The sequence below is a fragment of the Sphaeramia orbicularis genome, chromosome 7 (assembly GCF_902148855.1).
Source record: "Sphaeramia orbicularis chromosome 7, fSphaOr1.1, whole genome shotgun sequence".
NCBI lineage: Eukaryota > Metazoa > Chordata > Actinopteri > Kurtiformes > Apogonidae > Sphaeramia > Sphaeramia orbicularis.
Genome location: NC_043963.1, coordinates 5283833 through 5308730, shown reverse-complemented (window position 1 = coordinate 5308730; position 24898 = coordinate 5283833). Strand labels below are relative to the sequence as shown.

Genomic DNA, 24898 nt, shown 5'->3' with positions numbered 1-24898 from the left:
TGGTTTTCGTCTATATAATACAACATCGTCTGCATACAAGGATATGTGGAGATTTCATCATCTGTTCTGTGTAAGAGTCTCTATGTTTAGGACAAATATTAACACAGATAAAAGTGCTGTTGGAACCAATAACATAATATCTGCCAATTACATCATATTATTGTCCATTTTCCAAACCAATTTTATTTGTAAAGCACTTTAAAATAACAGCAATGTTAGCCATAGTGCTTTACATTTTGCAATATATCAATTTACATATTACCAAGCAACAGAACAATAAAAAAATACAATAGAAACCAAGGACAAGACAGCAATACAATCCACATCTCATACTTGGTTAAAAGCCAGTGGGAAAAATGGGTTTTTAATCTGGATTTGAAACACATTTAAGGAGTCGGCCGTCTGACATACAGTCACGAAAAAAAAATTATTAGACCTTGTTTTCTTCAATTTCTTGTTCATTTTAATGCCTGGTACAACTAAGTACTTTGTTTGGACAAATATAATAACAACAAAAATAGCTCATAGTAGTTTAATTTCAGAGCTGATATCTATCCATTTTCCATGTTTTCTTGATAATAACCAAAATCACTTCAGTTCTTACATCAGTATCTATGTCATTGTACTGACTAAAACAGACAGAAAAGAAAACATGGAATGTCTAAAAGCACTGTTTTGTATATTATATTGTGTGTATTTGTGAGACAAATAAAATTGTCTTGCCTATTTGTTGTACAAAATCTGTATTTAGAGTACTGGTTATTTGCTTAGCTATTTAAATTCATAATTTCATTTATGCGGGAATATTATTTAATTCCTTACTGGGAAGTGTATTTCGTTGATGAATGACTATGACGACTATTCCATCTACTTTACCTGTATTACATGTTGATGAGTAAACTGCACAAAAACAGCAAAAAACTCCAGTATTTCTCCATAATTGTTTGTCAGCAGCAGCGGTTGTAGTCCGTACTGAAAATATGTCCAAATTTGGAGCCCATTACCTAAAATGTTCAGTTGTTGGTTGAACAGGACAGAGTAACACAGTCAACACTCTGGAGGGGGAGGGGCCTGAAGTGGCTCATGTGCATTTAAAGGGCCAACGCTCCAAACCACCTTTCTGGTGTCATTACTCAGAAATAGGGTTTGAAGATGGACCTGTGGAGTTGAATGAATGAAGAATTCAGACCCAAGCAGAGCATTTACAGTTTATGGAGACCACAGGGAAATGTGGGAAAAGGAAGAATTCCATTTTTTAAAAAAAGCAAAATATCACTCCTTTAAATTTTGGTCTTTTAGTCACTTCAGCACAATTAATGAAACTAAAACAAAATGTACAACTGTGGCCAAAAGTTTCATCAGTGTCACAAATTTTTATTTTTGCAAATTTTGCTTTTTTTCTCATGTTTTTCTGACGCTCTGAAAAACAGTTAGAATTATTTTCAATCATTTTACAATCAAGATTCACAGAATTCAACTGTCAGTCTCAGTCAGTCTTGGATGTTTTTTCTCAAATCAGGCCCAATGTAATCCTGAAAAGTTTCAAGCTAATTTGAAGCTAATTTGAATTAATGAAGAATTCAGACCCCAACAGAGCATTTACCGTTTATGTAGACCACAGGGAAATGTTGGAAAATGAAGAATTCCATTTAAAAAAGAGCAAAATATCACTCCTTTAAATCAAAAATAGTAAAACCAGTTTAATATTCATTCTGATTCAACTTTTTCTCATTATTTTCAGCATCAGGAGCAGAAAACGCCAACAGGTATGAAGTCGACCTGTGGTGTTTTTGATCGATTATGTATGAATATGTCATTTTGGACCAGTTTCTTATGAATTTAAACATTTTTCACATCTTTTACAGAGGAAAAACCCAACGAACATTCATCTAAATCCCCTGAACTCTGATCTGTTCATCTCAGATCTCATCTAACGTTTCCCCCCCGAGCCGCCGTTTTTCCTGAAACCAGCGAAGGCACCATCTCGGCTCCTTCACCCCGTGAGGTGTGTCGGCTTACGGTAAATTACATTTGCACTATATTTTTGGGGTTAGCCATGAAAGATTGATGGGAAGTGAAGTCTAGTGAATGTAGGCCAGTGAGGAGGCTGCAGCTTTAATGTACTTTAATGTACTGGATCCTCTGATCCACTCGGGGATCACCACTACCACTACAACCAGCAGGAGGTGCTTTGTGTTGTTCTGGCTCTGATTTGAATCTCCTCTTCCTTCTGGCTCATGTTTTCTCCCTAGACCTGGATCCATCTGGACCCGTTAAGTCCCATCAGACCAAACCCTCTGTAATCGAGCAGAATTAAGTCCCAACCGTCGTTTTAAAGTCACATCATTAAATCCAGAAATACAACACTGTGGTTTACTTTATAATCAATGTTTTAACCCATAAAACATGACGCAGATGATGGTTATTATTATTATTATTATTATTATTATTATTAAGCAAATAATCAACAAAATGAGCATGATAATAAACGAATGCAAGAACAAAATGGCCAAAATTCTCTAGAAAATCAACAGAAATCAAGAAAATTAGCAATAAAATGGACCATAACGATCCAGAGGGAACAGGATTTTCAATAAGATGAATAAAAATGAACAGAACTAGAACTTATGCAGTTTGTCCAAATGGATCAGGTTCTGGATGTGGATCTGGACGCTGGTCTGGCCTCATGTCACAGTATGTGGTGCAAACATGGACGGACGTGAGGCTGAGTTATTAATGAGTTAATGTGGATGAACTTTTGATTGTATTTAGATGTGAATAGTCGTTAATCTTCTTGTTAACTTCTTTTCCTTTCGCTCACTCTGTGTAAAACATCTCTAACTCCTCACATCCATGTCAGATTTCACCTCCTACACTGATCCTTCTCGAGTCTTATCTTGTTTTTTGTTTTTTTTTCCAACTCTTCACATATTGTTCTGTCTGTTTTCAGTCTTTCTCTCCTGCAGATCCAGTGGAAACTGTGGAAAAGCTCAGATTTAACTGTAGATCTGGGCTCTAACCTGATGTTATAACTGATAAAGGCGGTTTATTTTATGTCCAAATGAGGATATGGACATGAGGCTGTTATTAATATTAAAGTTTTGCTGATTTCCTGAAAATGTGGTTGGACTTTTGACTGTATTTAATCTCCTTGTTAATGACTCCAAGTTACTTTGTTGTTTGGTTTTGTCTTTTGTCTTTTTTAATCTGTTTTTTGTCTGTTGTACATTGATTTATTTATTTTGTGTTTTTCGATCTAGTTCTTTGTTTTTTTGGTCTATTGTCTTCTAACATATGTGAGTGTGGGGGTATATGCACATATATGTATAGTTCGTCTATTGTCTTTTTCCTTTTTTTTTCCTCTCGCTTGTGATTTTTTCTATTGTCATCTATCAGTTTTTTTTGTTTTTTTGTTTTTCCCTCGTGGCTATTGTCTTTTTTTTGTTTGTTTTGGTTTTTGCTTATTGTTTTTTTTCTGATGACATGTAGTTTCTTGTTGTGATTTTGCCAGTAAAAATAAAAAGGATTAATAATTTTTTTTAAAAAATGAAAAATCTCCTTGTTAATTTCGAACTTCTCATCGCCTCGTTTGACGTTAGACGCTGGATTTTGCCTCCTACACTGATCCTTCTTGAATCTTATCTTCTTTTTTTCCAACTCTTCAGAATCGGAATCATTTATTATTACCACACAACAAGTTTCCCTTCAACAAAATGCTTCACTCGTCTGTTTTCAGTCTTTTCTCTCCTGTAGATCCAGAGGAAACTGTGTTAGAGTTCAGATTCAGCTGTAGATCTGGGCTTGAACCTGATGTTATAACAGATAAAGGCGGTTTATTTTATGTCCCATTGAGGACGTGATGAGTCAAACATGGACAGACATGAAGCTGAAACATCTTCTCTGTATTCAGACATAAATGTTGTGTTTTCTTTTCTTTCACTTTTTGTTTTTTTTTCCACTTTTTTTTTCCGTAAAACGACTCCTCACATCCATGTTAGACGTCGGATTTCGCCTCCTACACTGATCCTACTGGAGTCTTTTCTTCTTTTCTGACTTGACGTCTCACTGTCTTTTCCTTTCTCTTGGTCGGTGTGGATTCTGACTCCTCTCCTCCTCCTCCTCCTCCCTCCTCCTCCTCCTCCTCCTCCTGCCTCTTCGTCGTCTTTGCTGCAGTGCGAGTCTCTCCTGCAGTTCGCCGTTCGCCTCTGTGGCCCTTGAGAGGTGAAAGACAATGCTGCGAGCCCCTCCCTCTGCATCCACCTCCCACCTCGGATGGAGGGTGAGGAACACAAAGCCCCAGACTGTGGGAGCTGCTCGGTCCTCGACCTCGTCTCGCTGCACCACTCCCACACAGCGCTCACAATGCACACGCACGACATCGCATCCAGACTTATTGATGCATAACCGTCTCTGGATCGCTTCCATCTCCTCGCTTCCTGTTCCCTCCAACTCCTCCGACACCCTCCATCAGGGACACACACTTTACACCGTTTCAGGATGATGACAGGCCGAGCAATGAAAACAAAACCATCAATCTCATGTTCACAAACTAAATATTACAAGTTTGAGCGTTTCATTGTATCCGTCGGGTCAATAAATGCCTCCATAAGCATCGAGGGTCGACTTGAGTGACACGAGGAGCATCCGATGAGAAATGTATGAGGGATTTATGTAAATATGAGCAAGGAACTCAACAAAAATGGGCAGAAAAAACCCATAAAACTAACACAAAATGAACAGAATTAGCAAGAAAATGAGCAGAAATGGACAAAATTAGTAAGGAAATGAACAATAATGAAAAAATTAGCAATGAAATGACAATAATGAACCAAAAATGAACAAGACTAGCAGAAAAATCAGCAAAGATGAAAAATAGAAAGAATGAAACACTCAGAAAAAAAGAATAAAAAGCAGGAACAATATTGACAAATGAATAATGAACCAAACCTAAAACAAAATATCAATGAAAAATCACTCAGATGTATAAAATTAAAAGAATAAGCAACATAATAACTAAAATGATCAAAACTATTAGAAAAATTTAAAAACAACAAAAATCAATTAGAAAAATGAAAACAGGAAAAAATGGCAACAAAATGGACAATAATGAATTTAAAAACTGAAAAAATTTCAGTGAGGAATAAATCAAATTTATAATAATAATTAGAATAAGTAACAAAATGAACCAAATCTGACAAAATAAAATATTAAAACCCCTATTTTCTTGTTAAATTACAAATGTCCCGATTCAGTTTTACTGTTCTCTTAACACAGGAAGTCAGCATGTGATTAAAACGGTCACCTGGGTCACCTCTGAGTCCTTCATGTGTCCATAACTGGCCCATGGGGGCTTTAATGCATCTCCATGACCACCCCCCCACCCCCCCCACCACATCCACCAGGACACGTTATCAGACGATGAACGCCAGCAGTCACAGCAGCTCAGTCCTCAAACACAGCATCCATCAATCGAATCAAAGAGTCATAACATGTTTGTATCACTTCCGTTTTTCTTCATCTTTACTTTATTACTTTAGTTCCTCACTCTTCCCTCTGATGATGATGTCAAGTTGTTGTGAATAAAAACAGACAAATGCAAAACTCAGACCAAAACATGAGGACGAAGCACTAGATCGACTCATCCAATAATAATCCTTATCGTCGTTACTTCTGATCCTTATGTTTTGTTTTTGTTTGGGTTTCTGTGGGCGTCGGCCTTCAGACTGTGAGTCTGTAGCTCCAGCCAATCACAGCAGGAGGGTGGAGTCAAACAAAGTGAAGTAACACCGGTTCGCTGTGCTCTTTTACTGCATCGTTCATAGTGTCTGCAGTTCTGTCTGAGAGAATAAAGTGTGACGTTATGGATTTAGAACATAACCGCTGCGAACCAATCAGAAAGTAACATTTATCTGAATTTTCCAGATAATCTACAAAAGGTTTGAGCCGTGGATGACAAACTATGGATGAATAAAACAAATGAAATATTACCAAAAAAAAGAGCAAAATTAGTGCTAAAACTGACACAAAAAGTAAGAAAATTCTGTAACAAAACTAAATTCTTGTTTGTGGGTCTGATGGTCTGGAGTCTAAGGGTCTGGTGGTCTGGGGGTATAAGGGTCTAATGGTCAGATGGACTGGGGTCCAAGGGTTTGGGGGTCTGATGGTCTAGGGTGTAAGGGTCTGGGGGTATAAGGGTCTAAGGGTCAGATGGCCTGGGGGTCTGATGGTCTGGGGGTATAAGGGTCTAATGGTCAGATGGTCTGGGGGTCTGAGGGTCTGGGGGTCTGATGGTCTGGGGTATAAGGTCTAAGGTTCAGATGGTCTGGGGGTCTGAGGGTCTGGGGGTCTGATGGGTCTGGGGGTATAAGGGTCTAAGGGTCTGATGGTCTACGGGTCTGTTGATCTAGGGGCCTAAGGGTCTGTGGTCCAGTGGTCTGGGGGTCTGGAGGTCTAAGGTTCTGATGGTCTAAGGTCTAATGGTCTGGGGGACTAAGGGTCTGATGGTGTGATTATCTGATGGTCTGGTGGTATAAGGGTGTAATGGTCTGATGGTCTGGGGGTCTGGGGGTCCAGGTTCCTGGGTCCTGGGTCCTGGTCTGCATTTCCTGCCTTTAAAACTTGCTGAAGCTGAATCTATACCATGACGCCGTCGTCACCCAATGGAGTTGCTCCAAGAGGCTGAAGCACCGGTTTCCACGGCAACCGAGCCGAGGTTACAGAGTACATTATTCACAATAATATAAGACATTATATAGTGAGAGACGGAGAAAAACCTACAGACCCTGAACTGAACAGGATCGATATGAAGCGTCACATATGTATGTCAGATTTAACTCTTTTATTCATTCATTCATCAGTTCATGAATAAATCTGACTCCAGTAACGGAATGTTTTCAGACATTTTCAGTTATCTATAATAAAAACTCTAATGTCTATTATCTATTTATTATTATGTTATTTGTACATTTCATTTTGGTTCTATTTGATTATTTCACTCTATATTTGCTCATTGTGTAGTTATTCGTGTTCATTTCTCTTATTCATGTTGTATTTTCTTTTATTCTTTTTTTTATCAGTTCTCATTTTTCTATTGTTTTGTTTAATGTTGCTTTTAACATTATTTATTCTTTGCTGATTTTCTGCTATTTCATGTTTTGTTAGATTTTTTGTAATCATTTGGTTATTTTTTTGGTAGTAATTTTGCTTAATTTTACATTTTTCTAGGATATTCTTCACTTTTCTTCAGTTGTTGATATTTTATGTCCTACTATTTTGTTCAATTTTGTTAATTTTCATTATTTTTTTGCTTGTTTCTTGTGCATTTTTTCTATTTTTTTTATTTATTCTTTGTACCTTTCTTGGACCTTTTCAACATTAATAAATGACTTTTTCACCAAATCCTGCCGCTTCATCCTGTTTTATCAATTAAAACTCGACGAATAAAAACTAAGACCTTAAAAAATATAAAATAAACCTGACAACTGGACTTAGATATGACCCAAAACTGCAAATTAAAAGTCAAAAAGACCTAAAAACAAACACTAATATCATCATCCTCTTCATCCTTCAGACACACTGAGAAGATGTTGTGGATAAATCATCTGTTATGTCCTCGGTTTGACGTGTTCGAATCATTAGGAGGAAATGTCCACGTATGTACGGAGGCGTTCGCTTCACGTTGAAACCTCCGACCTCTGAGCTCCAGTGGTTTTTCTTCTTTGATTGACAGCTGATGTTGTGCGTGTCCTTCAGGTTCACATTCCTTCGCCTGAGGCCGGGCTTTGGCGGATAACGTCCAGAAAAGGTCACGACCGACTGGGAAGAGCGGCGGGGGGAGGGGGAGATCGAAACTCTTTTGGGAGATGAATCAAAGGTGAATATTTCACAGCCTTCGTGTGGCTACGTGTGTTCAAAGAGCCGCATCTGGGCAACAGCGTTCAGGAGGTGTTCAGATGTTTAGATGGTGTTCAGGAGGTGTTCAGGAGGTGTTTAGATGGTGTTCAGGAGGTGTTCAGATGGTGTTTAGAAGGTGTTCAGAAGGTGTTCAGGAGGTGTTCAGATGGTGTTCAGATGGTGTTTAGAAGGTGTTCAGATGGTGTTTAGATGGTGTTCAGAAGGTGTTCAGGAGGTGTTCAGATGGTGTTTAGAAGGTGTTCAGATGGTGTTCAGATGGTGTTTAGATGGTGTTCAGAAGGTGTTCAGATGGTGTTTAGAAGGTGTTCAGAAGGTGTTCAGATGGTGTTCAGATGGTGTTTAGAAGGTGTTCAGGAGGTGTTCAGATGGTGTTCAGATGGTGTTTAGAAGGTGTTCAGATGGTGTTCAGATGGTGTTCAGAAGGTGTTCAGATGGTGTTCAGATGGTGTTTAGAAGGTGTTCAGGAGGTGTTCAGATGGTGTTCAGATGGTGTTTAGAAGGTGTTCAGATGGTGTTCAGATGGTGTTCAGAAGGTGTTCAGATGGTGTTCAGATGGTGTTTAGAAGGTGTTCAGATGGTGTTCAGATGGTGTTTAGATGGTGTTCAGAAGGTGTTCAGATGGTGTTTAGATGCCGTTAAGACATAAGACAGCATTCAGAAGTTAAGACAGTGTTTCAGAAGGTGTTCAGATGGCGTTCAGAAGATGATCAGACGGTGTTAAGATCGCATTCAGAAAGTGTTACGACAGCGTCCCAAAGGTGCTCAGATGGTGTTCAGACGGTGTTAAGACCACTTTCAGAAGGTGTTAAGACAGTGTTCAGAAAGTGTTCAGACGGCGTTACCATAAGCTGATGCTAAAGCTACAGATGATGAAAAGTGGGCGTGGGAGCTGTTTGAATCAAATGTCAACATTTGTGTTAATCCATCATAAATCTGCGACATGTGTGCGTCAAACCATGAGGGTTTGTTCGATGTGTAAAGGATGAAGAGCAAGATGAGGAGGAGGAACGGCAGATGAGGAGTTAAACTGCACTGAGGGTGGGAGGACCAGCCCCCCCCCCATCCTGATCCACATCTGTCGACTCTGATCCACCTCCAGGGTAAACCTCCACTCACCTCCATCCACTCTCCGTCCTGTTTCCTCCTTCAGCCTCTCATCTTTGTGTCTTTGTGAGTCTTTCCAAACCTTTCGAACACTCAGTCTAATCGTGTTCTTCTCCAAACATTGCGCTGATCTTCTGACAGTGGTTCTCTTTTTTATTCACTGCCTCCTCAGGAAAACGCTGAGAGCTTTGACATTTAACACTGAAGTTTTACTTCACGAGTTAAAGCAATAAATGCATCAATAAATCTGGAGCTGAATACCACAGCGGCTGCAGAGGCAGGGCTTATTGTATTATTTTTGGAGGAATTAGTTCGCCTCAAGGTCGGTATTTGAGTTGAAAAAGCAAGTATTATCAGCCAAGTTCTGCAGATACTGACAGTTTGTAACTCTGGTTTCTGAAAGTTTGATTAAAGAAAGTTAAGTCTTCTTCCTCCTCTATTGAATCCACTGCACTTTCAGATTGAATCCACTGGCCTTTGTCCATAATCTCTCGCTGCAGTGGAAATATCGGAACATGAACGCCTCTGATTCTAAAATGAAACCAACGCCTCATGCAATAATCCAACCGGTGCTGGTTTTTCCCGCTCCTCAACTTTAACCTGAACATAACAGATAATATCCAGGTCTTTACTGCCATGGCTTTAAAAGCGCCGCTCGTCGTGTTTCTGTCCAAAGCGAAGCTGGGCTGATAAACCCGGTCCAAACTTCACAAAGAGACTTTTTATGGACCAACCTTTGGACGTGGTGAGTCCTGACAACCATAAAACAATAAACCCAGCAGGTCTGAAAAACACCACATAAACCGACACAGGAACAACTTGACCTGGAGGGGGGGTGGGGAGTCGGGGGGTGGGGGGTGTTGGGGGTCAGGGGTAGGTAGAAGGTGGAAGTTGAAGGATGTGTGACTGTGAAAAAAACAAGAGGGGATGGAGAGTTCACACCATGTTCAGTGAGTTCATGAGGGATTTAAAAACACTGACGGTGGAGGTGGAAAGAAGAACCAGAACCAGAACTAGAACCAGAACCACAGACACACTGTAAATGTTTGATCTGCTACTGCTTTTACAGATGCAGTGATAATGGTCCCAAATAATGTGTGATAATGTACAGCTTTATTTAAAAATGACCCCTGAACGCCTCATACATGTGTTAATTTACAAACTGACACTAGTCGCTTTTCCATTGAGCCTCAAATTACAGCTTGTACATAAAAATTTACCTAATGGAAAAATGACAATTTTGCCAAAACTCTTGTTTTTCGATGAAAAGTTTTTGCGCTGGAAAGAGGTGTTTTTTTGGGTCGTAGCAAAATTGGGATATCACACAAAACCATAATGGAAAGACCTTTTTCTGCAATTACAGTCACGTGAATAAAAAAAAAAACTGATGTTGACAGACGTTACAACAAGAGAAGAAGACGAGTTTTAAAAGAAACATGGTGCGATATGTGTGGGCACACCAGGAAACTGAATCATTTTTTTATTTAGTACGAGATAGAGAGGTAATATATAATAATAATGAAAATATCTGTAAATCACCACATTTACGTTTGTCTACCTGTTTATGGAATGACTTCTCGTGTCATCTCACAGTAATAAGTAAACAATCATTACATTTATGATTTAATGGAAAAACCGACATTACGCACTTCTGTTGTTTTGACATTAAGTAAATATCAATAAAGTCTTGCACAGATGTCCAATGGAAAAGCGACTAGTAAAACAGGTATTTTACCAAAGAAATACAGGGGGCTCTTTATCCAAGTAAAAATCCCAGACTTTTTCAAAACTGCAATTTTTTTCCCCCAGACCTTGACTTTATGTACTTTTATACTTGTACTTGTGTGTATTTCAAAAGTAGAGACAACTAAAAAAAAAAAAAGTGTCTTTTTTGGTCAAATATACAATTAATTCAACATAAACCCAGTGTGTTCATCCACTGTCATTGATCCAACTCCATGGGTTTTACTGGTGAATCAATGTTGTAGAAGATGACGGTGTTTCCACGGTAACTACGGAGCCTCTGAACATCCAAATGGGTCATATCTGATGACCATGAAAAGATAAAGAACTGTATTTTACACCAATTATTTACACAGATTGATAAAATTAATGGATCAACAGGTATTAAACAGTTTAGTAGTTTTGGTCGCTGGTGTATATTTGGGTCTTTATGGGTTAATTATTTCTATGTATGTTACCAGTGATGAAGAGAAGAAAGTTGAATTTGATTTGTTTTCAGATACAATTTTTTTTTTTACAGCAGACAGATGTCGTTTCAAACCCACAAATGAGATGCAAAGGGAGTGAACAGGAGGTAGAAACTGAAAATAACATTTACTGAGATTAAAGAGCATGAGGTAAACTTGCTGAGGAGGTGGTGGTTTCCATGGTGAGGAGCCTGATGGTCATGTGACTGTAGTAACTGTTACAGCGGGGTGAGGTGGACGGTGTGTGTTGTGTTCAGGGCTCATGTACAGTCAAGTGTTGTTTAACATTTCATGGGCGTACATGTGTGTGTCCATGCTGATGTGAGATTACAGCCAGGCAGGAGGCGACTGCACCGCAACCAGTCCACGCTAATTACACCGCAACACACACAGCTGAGCGGCACGACAACGCAACCCAACACAGTCCATGTGGACGCACACATCACAGCTGGAAGAAAAACAAATAGTGAGTGTGTTTCCTGTGTGTTGGACGGGTTTGTAATATTAATTGTGGAGCTCCTCATTCCAGCGTGTGTCTCACAGGGAGGAGTTAATAATTAAACAGCAGTGGAGGAGAGAACCCCCCACACACACACACAAACACACACGGGTGCAGCCCCCCCCCCCCATGTAGAACACACAGATTAATGCAACAAACGCACAAATAAAGCAAAGATGCAAACTGTGTCCGTGTTCTAAATGCACCACGTCCCTCCTCCAGAACAAATCACACAGTGGAAATGATTCATGTTAATTATGTTAATGTTCTGTGAATATTTAACACAGGTTCCATTAAGACGTGGACGGAACCTGCAGCGAAACCAAAACCACCTGCAACGGCAGAACATTCAAGAACATTAAGAATATTTAAAGAATATTCAAAACCAGTCAAGAATATTTAAAAATATTCAAGAACATTAAAGGATATTTAAGAATATTAAAAATATTCAAGAACATTCAAAAATATTCAAGAACATGCCAGAACATTCAAGAATATTTAAGAATATTCAAAAATATTCAAGAATATTAAAGAATATTCAAGAATATTTAAGAATATTCAAAAATATTCACAAATATTTAAGAATATTCCAAATTATTCAAGAATACTTAAGAATATTTGAGAATATTCAAGAACATAACAGAATATTCCAAAATATTCAAGAATATTCAAGAATATTCAAAAATATTCAAGAATATTTAAGAATATTCAAAAATATTCACAAATATTCAAGAATATTCAAAAATATTCAAGAATATTTAAGAATATTCCAAAAATTCAAGAATGTTCAAACATATTCAAGGACATTCAAAAATATTCAAGAACATTCAAGAATATTTAAGAATATTCAAAACATTCAAAGACATACAAAAATATTCAACAATATTCAAAACATTCAAGCCATGTATGATTGTCTATAGTAAATGAAAATATAGTGAATTTAGAATAATCTTTATTTTTGTCTTTTTTTGTTGTTTTTCATTTGTTTTAATTTCATTTTCCATCCTGTTTTCCATCTAGTTGTTTTTAAACTTGATCTAATTTGTTTTAATATATTTTTGTTTCATTTTTCCTTATTTTTGTCATATTTCATTCTCATTTTAAGTTTTTCACCTGATTTTAGTTGTTTTGATCACCTCCTTTTTCATCTCTATTGTTCCTCAAATTTTTGTCCCATTTCAGTCTCATTTTCAACATATTTTTGTTTCTCTGTTTCTTTCTTTTATTGTTGTTAATTGTCTACAACTATGTATTTTGTATCATTTTGGGTCTAAATTATTACAGGATTTTAAATATGTTAAATTCATTTTCTCCTTCACTGGGTTTTTTTTCCCTTTGTTTCTGATGTTTTTCGTATTAAAGTCTAATTAAAAAAAAGTAGAATTTAACATCATTGGGACCATTTTTACATCCATATATGCAAAAGGAAAAGCATGGGAACCGTCCAGAACCACAGCTGGATGTGCATGTGTTTGGTTCTGATCCAAACGGACCGACCCGTGTGCTTCTGGAGGACAAACACTAGTGTTCAGGTGTTTTTCTGAGCTTTCATCCTGACATCGGACTGAACCCACCGCATGACTTCCATCATCCTGCAGCTCAGACCTCCTCTCTCCTTGCTGCCCCTCATCCTCCACCCCCCCAACCCCCACCCCCCCCACGGCGGGGGAGGGGATGTGGATCAAAGCGGTCCATCCTGGTTTCCCGTTGTCCTACTTTCTGGTGCTGAACCACATCAGACCATGTGGCCACTGGCCTCCAGCGCCGACATGTGACAGCGTTTCACTCTGGATTCTTCTACACACTGCGGCGTGTGTGTGTGTGTGTGTGTGTGTGTGTGTGTGCGCTGGATTCCTCAGCGTGCTGCGTTCTAGTGGCAGTCCCCGAGGGCGTGCACTGAGGCATGCTGGGAGCTAAACCCCTCTCCTCGTAACCCGTCCTCTGTGTCTTTATCGTGCGGCCGGTTCGTCCGTCTGCATCCCGCATCACATCCGTTCACGTTCACGTTCACCTGCTACGGCGGCGTCCACGAGAGGCCGCCACCCACATGCCGCCGTCCACCAAAGAGAGCTTGTCCTTCATTGTCATCATCATCATCATCATCATTAAGGTTTCACTTACATGTAGTTTCAAAGCAGACATTTTGGTTTTTAATATAATATGAAAGTTAACAAAATGATGAAAATAACGTTAAATATGCAACAAAAAAAATGGATTTATAGAAAGACACCTGAGTTTATAACGTCTCAAAAACATAGGATTTAACATCACTGGGACCATTTTTTATAACTATGTGTAAAGAAATTTAACAGAAGGAAAAGTATCTGAACCATCCAGAATCACATGTTTTAAAAAAACAAATCCAACATTTATGCTTTTTTCGTATCCAACTTTTTGCCTCAAAATTTCTTATTATTTATTACTACTATTTTTTTCATGTTTCATGTTTGTTCTGATCGCATTTCCATCTAATTTTGCCTCTTTTTTTGTTTCATTTTTAATCTTTATTTTATTTTCGTCTTTTTTGATCTTGTTTTTATTTCATTTGTCATCCTTCATACTGTCTTCTTGTCATTTATTTTTTTTAATCTGACTTTAGTCTAATTTTCATCTTGTTTTTAAACATAATTTGATCTTATTTTTCATCTCATCTCTTTTTTTCTCTTATTTTTGTCCCATTTTTGATTTGTTACCTCCGCCAAGGAGGTTATGTTTTTGCCAGGGTTTGTTTGTTTGTTTGTTTGTCTGTCTGTTAGTGTGCAACATAACTCAAAAAGTTATGGACAGATTTGGATGAAATTTTCAGGGTTTGTTGGAAATGGGATAAGGAAGAAATGATTACATTTTGGTGGTGATCGGGGGTGGGGGGGCCCATGGGGGGGGCCACTGATCAGCCTTGGCGGAGGTCTGCGCTCTCCGAGTGCTTCTAGTTTTTGTCTGTTTCTCTGGTTTTCAGGAGCCTTTTATTGTTGTTAATTAGCTTAAAACTATGTATTTTGTAAAATTTTGGGTCTACATTATTATAGGATTTAGAATATGTTAAATTAATTTTCTGGTTGATTGGTTTTTCCTTTATTTCCAGATGCTTTTGGTACTAAAATCAAATAAAAAAAAAAGATTTAACATCACTGGGACCATTTTTACAACTGTATGTGTACAGAAATTTAGGAAAAGGAAAAGTATCTAAACCATCCAGAATCACATGTTTAAAAAAACAAATCCAACATTTATGTTTTTTTCTTGTGTCCAACTTTTTGTCTCAAAATTTCCGCTTATTTTTGTCTCATTTTTAACTTGTTTTCATTTTGCTTCCATTTCATTTTTGCTTCATTTTTTCATGTTTCTCAACTTGTTTTGATCTCATTTCTATCTCATTTTTGCTTCTTTTTTGTCTCATTTTAATCTTTATTTTATTTCCGTCTCCTTTTTGACTTGTTTTGATCTTGTTTTCATCTAATTTGTCATCATTTTTACCACCTTGTTGTCGTTAAATTTTTTAATCTGACTTCAGTCTAGTTTTCATCTTGTTTTTAAACATGATTTCATCTCATTTTTCATCTTGTCTCATCTTTCTCTTATTATTGTCTCATTTTTGATTTGTTTTTGTCTGTTTCTCTGGTTTTCAGGAGCCTTTTATTGTTGTTAATTAGCTTAAAACTACATATATATTTTTTTTAATTTTGTGTCTAAGTTATTCGAGGTTTTAAAATATGTTAAATTAATTTTCTGATTGATTGCTTTTTCCTTTGCTTCCAGATGTTTTTGATACTAAAATCAATTCAAAAATATAGCATTTAACATCACTGGGACCGTTTTTACATCTGTATGTGCAAAAGGAAAACCATGGGAACCGTCCATGATCACAGCTGGATGCACACGTGTTTGGTTCTGATCCAAACGGACTCGTGTGGGTTTTTTTTTGCGGTCAGAGCTGATTCCAGAGGATAAACCCTCGTATTCAGGTGTTTTTCTGAGCTTTAATCCTGAGCTCCATCGTCCAAAAAGGAAAAACTCAAATCCAGCAGAAGAACCAGGTCCAGAACCAAACTCCTCAGACCTGCTTCCTTCAGCTGCGTTGAATAAACTGAAACTTGCGATCCTCGTTCAGGTTTTATGTGGAATTATCCGTATTCATGGATCTGTGTTTGCGATAATTCAAGCAGATCTGTCGTATTTTATTCTGTTTTTCCTGCATTAAGAGATAATCCGGCTTATTGTGAACGGGACGTGAACGGTGGAGCGTTTTCCCCGTTCAGGAAATAATGATGCACACGGAGCCGCAGGAAATCCACAGAGGGAGGATGAAATAACCCCGACTGTTCCTGAAAGGTGGACAGATGCATGATGGGAGTCCAGGGGTGGCTTTGACCAGAGGCTCTTCCTCTTCTTCGTCTCCTCATGTCGTTTCTCCATTAGAGACGACTTTTACAGGAATCAGTGTAATATCAGTCTCAGACCAAGTCAAGAACAGACGATCAATACGTCAGCTGATCCAACGCCGCCATGACGGGCCGCCGCCGCCCCCCCCGCTGTCCCACCACCATGGAGGAACCGCAGTTTAACCACAACGGCACTTTCCATCACTTTTGTCTTGTTCCGTTTTCAACTTTTTTTAATTTTGTTGCACCTTTTATGTCATTTTCATCTCGTTTTGTCTTTAAATTTAAACCATGAACAACAAAAAATAAACTACAAAGAAATAATGATTTAATCCTGAAAATGAACCTTTTAGACATGACTGAGTATCTTTGGCATTTTACTCATAATTCTACATGATGTATACATGTTCAATGTCTTTAACAGGGTTTTTAATTCTCTTAATCATCTTATAATACATTTCTATTATTTTCATATTGGATATTTTGTTGATTTTTAAAATTATTTTATTATTATTTCATGTCAGTGTTTTCTTTCTTTTTTTTAACTTAATGCTTATTTCTTATGTGTGATGGTGATTGTTTTGATGATTTTATTCACTTTACGTTTTGTTTTCTAATATTATTCAATTAATCTTTTGTTCATTTTTCCTTTAGTGCTTATTTTGTCCATTATTTTGTTCAGTTCATTACTTTGTTTATCTTTTTGACTATTTTTCATGATTTAATTCATTTAAGTTAAATGTTTTTCAACGTTATTTAATCTTTTGTTCATTTTCTTCATCATTTAATGCTTATTTTGTCCATTATTTTGTTAATTTTTTATTCCTTGTGTTCCATTTTCTGCTTTAGCGTTTACTGTTTCTCATTTTGTTGATTATTTTGCAGACTTTATAGATTATCTTAGTTTTTTTATGTTAATATTCATTTTTCATCATTTAGTGCTTACTTTGTAGATTATTTTTTTATTTTGCATTTTGGTTTAACGTGGACACATATTCGAGTCCTGGAGTTTATCATTAATAAAATAAACTAACACTTCCAACCTTCACAAACAGTGGTCTCTTTTATTTCAGTGTATTTTTGTGTTGTTTTGATGGCGTCACAGCGAATAAATGACAGATTTGTGGGACCTGTAGAACACCGTGGTGGCGGTTTGCAGATATTTCCATGTGAAACGCTGCTGCGGTTCAGTCATTTCCATCCATTATTAAAGTGTGAGTCGTGTGCATAAGTGAAGTGTGCTTCCTTTGAGTCTAATTGAGGAGAAAAGCCGGTGAAGCTGCTCTGAGCCGTGGCATTTGGACGCCTACAGTCCAACTCCGACTTCTATAAGAGGAGTCGAAACAGCCTGACCTTCTAATGACAAGGCCTGATACACTTATACACTCCACTCGCACATCGCTTCACCTTCCCATGATCCTCTGCCTTGTTCTTCACTTCAACGGGTCTTAAAAAACAGGGTTTTACCAGGTTTACCAGAACCATCCGCAGAGACTGTTAACAGCAAAAGAGAAGCCGCTCACCACTTTGTTCAACGTGTTAATATAATCGTGTGTCAGAGCAGAAATGTCGAACTGTGGCTTCATTAAACTCAGAACAGTGACTATGAAACTAGTCTTACATCAGGTCAGGGTGAAAACATCAGCAGCGACTTTCAACACATGGGAAGAAACAAAAGAATCAGGATGGATTTAAGACTAAACACAGTCACAGCTTCCAAAACAAACAGAATGTCTGACCAGAAAAACTGATGAATAGAAGATCTACAGTCGCTCTTCTGAGTCAATTAAACTGTTTCACTGAAGCTCCACCTGTGAACCCCATAAAACTATCCATAAGATCAACAAAGCAATCAAAAAAACAAACAAAAAAGACAAAACTATCCATAAAATCAACAAAGCAATCAAGAAAACAAACAAAACAGATAAAACTATCCATAAAATCAACAAAATAAGGAAAACAAACCAAAAAAAATGACAAAACTGTCAGATGTGCAGATGTACTCTACCTGTATTCTACCTCACAATATTAAGTACAATACAAGCCAGTGGCCAATCAGACTTCCTCCCCTTGCACTTTGCACACACACAAGTGTTTTTATACATAGGTCTTTTTTTTCTCCTTCATTTTTATTTTTATTATACTAAAGTCTTTTTTTAATGTACATATTGTTTAGATATAGATCTTATTGGGCTAAATCTGTGACCTCGAGTACCAAATTTGTCATGTGTAAATGTGTGCTGGTTTGACAATAAAAATCCTTGAATGTAAAATAAACTAAATAAATCAGTTTAGTCTGTATACATGTGTGAAGACATCGAAGTATTGGGGAGAAATCTAGGTGTGTTAATCTGATTCCTCATAATCTGATAACTGTTGTTATCAGATAAAGCAGATCGGATTATCCTGTTTACATGAATAATCTGATAACTCCAGATATCGGATAATGATCGGAGTATCGGCGTGGATGTAAACGGGCTCATTCATTCAACTCCATGGGTTTTACTGGTGAATCAATGTTGTAGAAGATGACGGTGTTTCCACGGTAACTACAGAGCCTCTGAACGCCCAAATGGGTCATATCTGATGACCATGAAAAGATGAAGAACTGTATTTTACACCAAGGATTTACACGTGTCGATAGGATTAGTGGAAAAACAGGTATTAAACAGTTTATGGTGAATGTTCAGGTCTTTATGGGTTAATTTCCAAAAGGAAAACACGAAAATGACCAAACCCAGGCTCATTACTTCATCATATTTGAAAGAAGAATCCCGGTTGGAACTGTAAATGATTCATTAGACTTGAGACTTCACTGGTTTCCGTTATTATCTCCGTATCTACTATGGTCTTTATGAAATCACAGTTTATGTGTGATGCTGTTTCCTGAGTGTTCAGTCTTCTAGAGGCTGTGGTAAACATTCATCCCTCTTCTGTTCAACCTGCTGTTACTCTGGAACCATTTCCATCCACTTCATCATATTTACCACAGATGGAGCTGCATTTGTCCTCTTTCAGACCATGTTTCAACCAAAGCCCAATGACTTAAAGAATCTGAACTATGAGCCTCATAGTGACACGACTTCCATCCAACGGACCATTAAACCAATAAGAAACTAAACAATTCTGTAGAAAATCTATAAAACTTGATTTTTACATGAACATCTACCACACAATTCATCTGATGGCCCTGAAAAGAAACTAAATAATCAAGAAAACAAACTAAAAATAATAAGAAAATCAATAAAATCAACTAAATAATAAAAAAAATTTTTTTAAAAATCATAAAACTATAAATAAAATCAACAAAATAATCAAGAAAATCAACAAGAAATTATAAAGCTACCCATAAAATCAACACAATAATCAAGAAAACAAAAAAAATGATAAAACTATCCATAAAATCAACAACATAATGAAGAACACAAACCAAAAATGATAAAATTATCTATAAAATCAACAAAATAATCAAGAAAACAAACCAAAAAATGATAAAACTATCCATAAAATCAACAACATAATGAAGAAAACAAACCAAAAATGATAAAATTATCTATAAAATCAACAAAATAATCAAGAAAACAAACCAAAAAATGATAAAACTATCCATAAAATCAACAACATAATGAAGAAAACAAACAAAAAAATGATAAAACTACCCATAAAAATCAACAAAATAATGAAGAAAACAAACAAAAAATGATAAAACTATCCATAAAATGATAAAACTACCCAGAAAATCAAAATAATCAAGAAAACAAACAAAAAATGATAAAACTATCCATAAAATCAATAAAACAAAGACTGCCCAGCTTTTTGGACAGAATTTTGGTTCATTCGTGACTCAAACTTGGTAAAGTTTCATTACTTTTTACAGTGTAATCTGTACTTTTTACAGTAAACTCTATAGCTGTTCGTCCTCCGTCAAACCCCAACACAAACACACAACTCAGGCCTGGACGTCTTCACAGCCTGCACACGCTCAGATGCTAATTGCTGTATCCTTGCAGCATTATGAAACGATTCTTCAAAGTGAACGCTCGCCGCCACAGGAAGCCTTTCAGCACAGAGAGAGTGATGGACGGCGGCGGAGAAAGTACGACGGCGGCGCAGAGCGGCGGGTAAAAGCAAAAGGTGGGAGGAAGAAGAGTGACAGCTCAGTGAGGAGATGGAAGAAACAAACATCCACGACCTTTCATAAACCACCTCCACAGCGACTAATCCTCCGAGAAGACGCGGCGGTAATGGGCTGAGGCAACGGCAGAACCGGCAAACACAACACGAAAAACAAACAGGAGGGAGTCGCATTCACACGCATTCAGACACCATCGAGCCCCGACAGTCGACTCCATCCACTACCACTACGTCTGTTCAACCAGCGGAAACGGATCGGGGTTTTTTACACTTTCAAACATCGGTTCTTCTGATGTAAAAGTCGTCAAACCGACACTTCACAGCTCAGGTTCTCACATGTTCATGAACACGACCCGAAGAACAGTCCCATCCATCCCATGGAACGAGTTGGTCAGGGTAACTTTAGGTAATTGGATTGTTTTTCAGAAACAAAAGAAAAACTAGTAGTTAATTGATTTTTGTTTTAAAATAGAAGAATTATTCATTTTCTCTTTCTAATGACAAAAACGAAAGTTACTACCTGACAGAAATGGAAACACGGGCCAAAAACGTCTGGTTTTTTTCATTTACTGAGACCAGATGTTGTCATTTTCAAGGACAGAACACTAATGCCTAGGTCACAAAGACTCCTACCAACGATGGGTTTTTACGAAATCTGGACATCGTAGACATACTCCCACACCATGAATGTCTACAAATTCCAGATTTTGTAAAAAATGGAAGATTCGTACAAACCCATCGTTCGTAAGAATCTTTATGACCAAGACATTAGCGCTCTTTCCTTGAAAATGACAACATCCGAGGTCAGTGTATCTGTTGGTAATTTGGATTTTCTTTTTGAAAACAAAAGAAAAATTAGTGGTTAATTGATTTTCATTTTAAAATACAAGAATTAAAATCAAATTTCAAGGCATTTTTCTTTTTTAGTGTCAGAACAGATAAACCACATTTAAAAAAACTGATTTTTTTGTTTTCTCTTTCTAATAACGAAAACAAAAGTTACTACCTGACAGAAATTAAAAACAGACCAAAAATACCTGTTTTTTTTTTTTTTCATTTTCTAAGATCGTATGTTGTCATTTTTAAGGAAAGAGCGCTAATGCCACTGAGGTCACAAAGATCCTTAGAAACGATGGGTTTGTACGAATCTTCCAGTTCGTAGACATTTGTGGAAGGAGAATGTCTACAATGTTTGGTCATTTCCGCATACATTACAAGACAGTGACAGCAACAGTGGGTCACTGTCCAAATCATTCAGGGGGAGGGGCTTTAATAATAATATTTATTCTATCAGTGATATTTTCAGTCTGTGAATCTGTTAATTATTCAACAGCAGAATATACAAAAGTTCTGTCCAATCCAATTATTAGTCAAATATGCTCGGCTATTATTTGTATATATCACTGCAGTTGTAATATGTACAGTATGTTAAAAAAAAGTTTATGATTATATGTGTAGTGTTTTAATGCCAAAGTCTTTTATTCTGACTAATGAACAAAGGTACTAACTGCTGTCTCCATGTCACAACAGATTTGTGTTCATAAAAACTGATCATTTCAACATTTTTTTCCAATATTGATGAAAACTGTAGTTTAACATCAGAGCTAAAGCCCTATGTTTCATTTAGGATCTATTCATGATGAGAACAGCATGTTTTGTACATTTGCATAAAGTGTAAAAAAAAAAAAAAAAGTTCATTTTGTGTCCCCGTGTCACGCAGCAGAAATGTAAGTATTTTCACCCCAAAATTGTATTTCTGTAAATTGTACCATGTGACATATGAAAGTACTTACTAAGACCTATTCATACACGTAATAAACATGGAGATCAGTCATTCACTTTAAACACAAACACTATCGGACAGGACATGTGTCCCCATGTCTCTGCTGGACCTGGTCCTGTTACGTCCTCCAATACCACTTTGAATTCCAGACTGTTTCTATGAGTGACCTATAAAGGGTTACAGCCAGCGCGGCAGCAGACCACCCAGGCAGGCGTGGCGTTTCCTTACCGTCGTCGTCCTTGGCGTGGGCGGCCGGCGGGCTGTGGTGCATCCGTTCTCCTCCTCGGCTCGGCGGGCTCAGGTCGGACGCTGCTCCCAGATCAGCTGATAGCCATGTGGGCTCGCTCATGTCGGCCTCCTCCTCGCTGCTCACTGAGCTGTCATCCTGAAAATGCAGGAGGAAACAAACCACGCTCACTTTCTCTGCATAATACCAAAGTAATGATGGCGTTACGGCGGCGGCGGGCGGGATTAGGCCGTCAGATAACCGCCGCTCTTTATTTCAAACATTTAGCCTCCGATCAATCAGACTGAAGAGCTCTGAGCGCTGAATCGAACAGGCTTTAATTCCCACATTAGATTCACATCCGACGGCAGCAGGAGAAAGAAACAGCAGCGCAGACACAAACACAACGGAGATTTGACACATTTATGAAAGGACAAGGCATTTATAATCACATCAGATGGAATTTACATTAGATTTACTGTAAAAATTACATTAAACAGCTGCATCAGTTTGGAATTTAGAAAAGTTCATCCGTTTTTATTTCAGTTTTAATTTCAGCCTCTTTAAGGTGAGTGTTTCCTGTTCTATTTCCTCCTTTGTGACAATAAACTAAACATTTTTGGGTTTTGAGAATCACTTTTTCACCTTTTTCTGGTATTTTATAAACCAATGGATTCACTGACAATGAAAATAATCCTTCATTTCATTTCTTCTGTTTGTGAACCAAATCCTCAGTCATCTGTCAAGTGTTTACTTCTGATTTTAGCGTTTCCATCTTGAGGAAAATTCACATTTTTCATCTTTTTCATCTATATTTTAGTGATACACTATAGTGTCGTCTGCATACATTTGACACCCGACGTCCCTAATGCGTCTGGAAACTTGTGAATATGTTTCTGAATAAAAAGCAGATAAGAAATAAACATTGGAAAAATGAAAGTGTTTGCTGAGCAGGTTGTGTCTGGATGCATCTACTTCATTTTCAGAATCAATTTGAGATGAATGAGAAGTTATTTAAAGGTATTTTTATAACAGTCTGTTGGTTCAGGACTGTCACATGTTGCTTTGGACTTGAATACCAAGTTATTTTCACAGTTCAGGATCAGATAACTGAATCAGTTCACTAAGGCTACGTTCAGACTGCAGGTACATGTGGCCCAAATCTGATTTTCTTGCCCATATGTGACCTGTATCTGATCTGTTTAAGACACTTTGAATAGCACTAATCTGACCCAGACCACTTTCAAATGTGGTCGTAAATCCGATATGTATCTGATATTTTGCAATGCAACGTCAGCATTTATCCGACATTTACGTCATTGAAATGCCACAAACTTCCAAATTCTGCATCCCAGGAGGAGGAGCGGCAGGAAAAACAACCATCACAACACATGCACCGAGACGAGATGCCTCCATATTAACTTCCATAAACACAGTGCATGTCTGCGTGGTCAAGTATTACAACAGGACCTCTTTTGCGCATGCAGATCACTTCAGGGTCGCATTCGCACGACAATAATATATACATAAGCATTTTTAATAGACTGTATCACGGTACACATCTACTCACTGTATAAAACTCCAATTTGTGCTCTGTACATATTACAAATCCACTGTAAATCTCATCCCATTGTTGTCCTTGTCTCCAGTTGAATGTTTGTCTATATTAGATCTATGTTCAAATGTGATTGGGTTCATGTTGTTTTGGGTTCATGTTGAAGTATGTGCGCAACGAGAAACCAAAGTCAAATTCCTTGGATGTGTTCACATACTTGGCCAATAAAACATTCTGATTCTGACATTCAGTTCAGACTCAAAACTGACAGAATTCACATTCAATAATAATAATAATTAGGAGTGTAAGAAAATATGGGTTCTGCAATATATCACAATATTTTATTTCACAATACTGTATTGATATTAAAAAGTACTGTATCGATATTTTTAGGTATTTATTCAAATGCAGATATGGCAGAGGTTCATTTTTGTTTTTTTGTTTTTATTTTTTCTTTATATTTTCTTTATTATTATTTAACACTCTTATTAAATAATGTTAGCTCCTTTGTTGGAATTGCACAGAAATACTGTTTTAATGTTAGTTCTGAACTAATAGAATATGAACATTTGAACAGGATCTGAAACTGTAATGTCTGTAAAACAGAATTTAAGTTTGAACAGAGACATTTTGTGATATAGCATCAGATCCTGTTGTGATCAAATAAAAATGTGTTTAGTATTTGTGCAGATTTCTGGTGTAATTTCATTCTTCAAGGAAATAATCATTTTAAAAAAAGAAACAAAACCAATAAAAAATTGCTTTTTTAACTTTTTGTATCGTGATACATCGTATTGTGATCGTAGTATTGTGATTTGTATCGTATCGCCAGATTCTTGCCAATACACAGCCCTAATAATATTATTATTATTATTATTATTATTATTATTATTATTATTATTATTATTAATAATAATAATAATAATAATAATAGGTCGGTTTTATATAGCACTTTTCTAAATACTCAAAGACGCTTAACGCTCAATGTGTAATATGAAGGAGCACACAAACAAATCGGGTTTCCCCCAAAAATCTGAATTGTGCATTAAGACCTGCTGTCTGAACATAGTTTTTTTGCTCTTGGAAAAGGCAGA

General features: G+C 37.2%; 1 protein-coding gene across 1 annotated transcript in view; it reads right to left on the bottom strand.

Moving 5' to 3' along the window:
- Positions 1-3718: 3718 nt before the first annotated feature.
- Positions 3719-24898, bottom strand: part of LOC115422026 (uncharacterized) — a 136535-nt gene continuing 115355 nt past the window's right edge. The window contains exons 5-9 of the mRNA XM_030138067.1: positions 22252-22408; positions 9843-9924; positions 7661-7852; positions 4152-4462; positions 3719-3807 (exon numbers count right to left, since the gene is read on the bottom strand). Of these exons, the coding sequence (XP_029993927.1) occupies positions 3719-3807; positions 4152-4462; positions 7661-7852; positions 9843-9924; positions 22252-22408 (831 nt within the window). The remainder of the gene's footprint in view (positions 3808-4151; positions 4463-7660; positions 7853-9842; positions 9925-22251; positions 22409-24898) is intronic.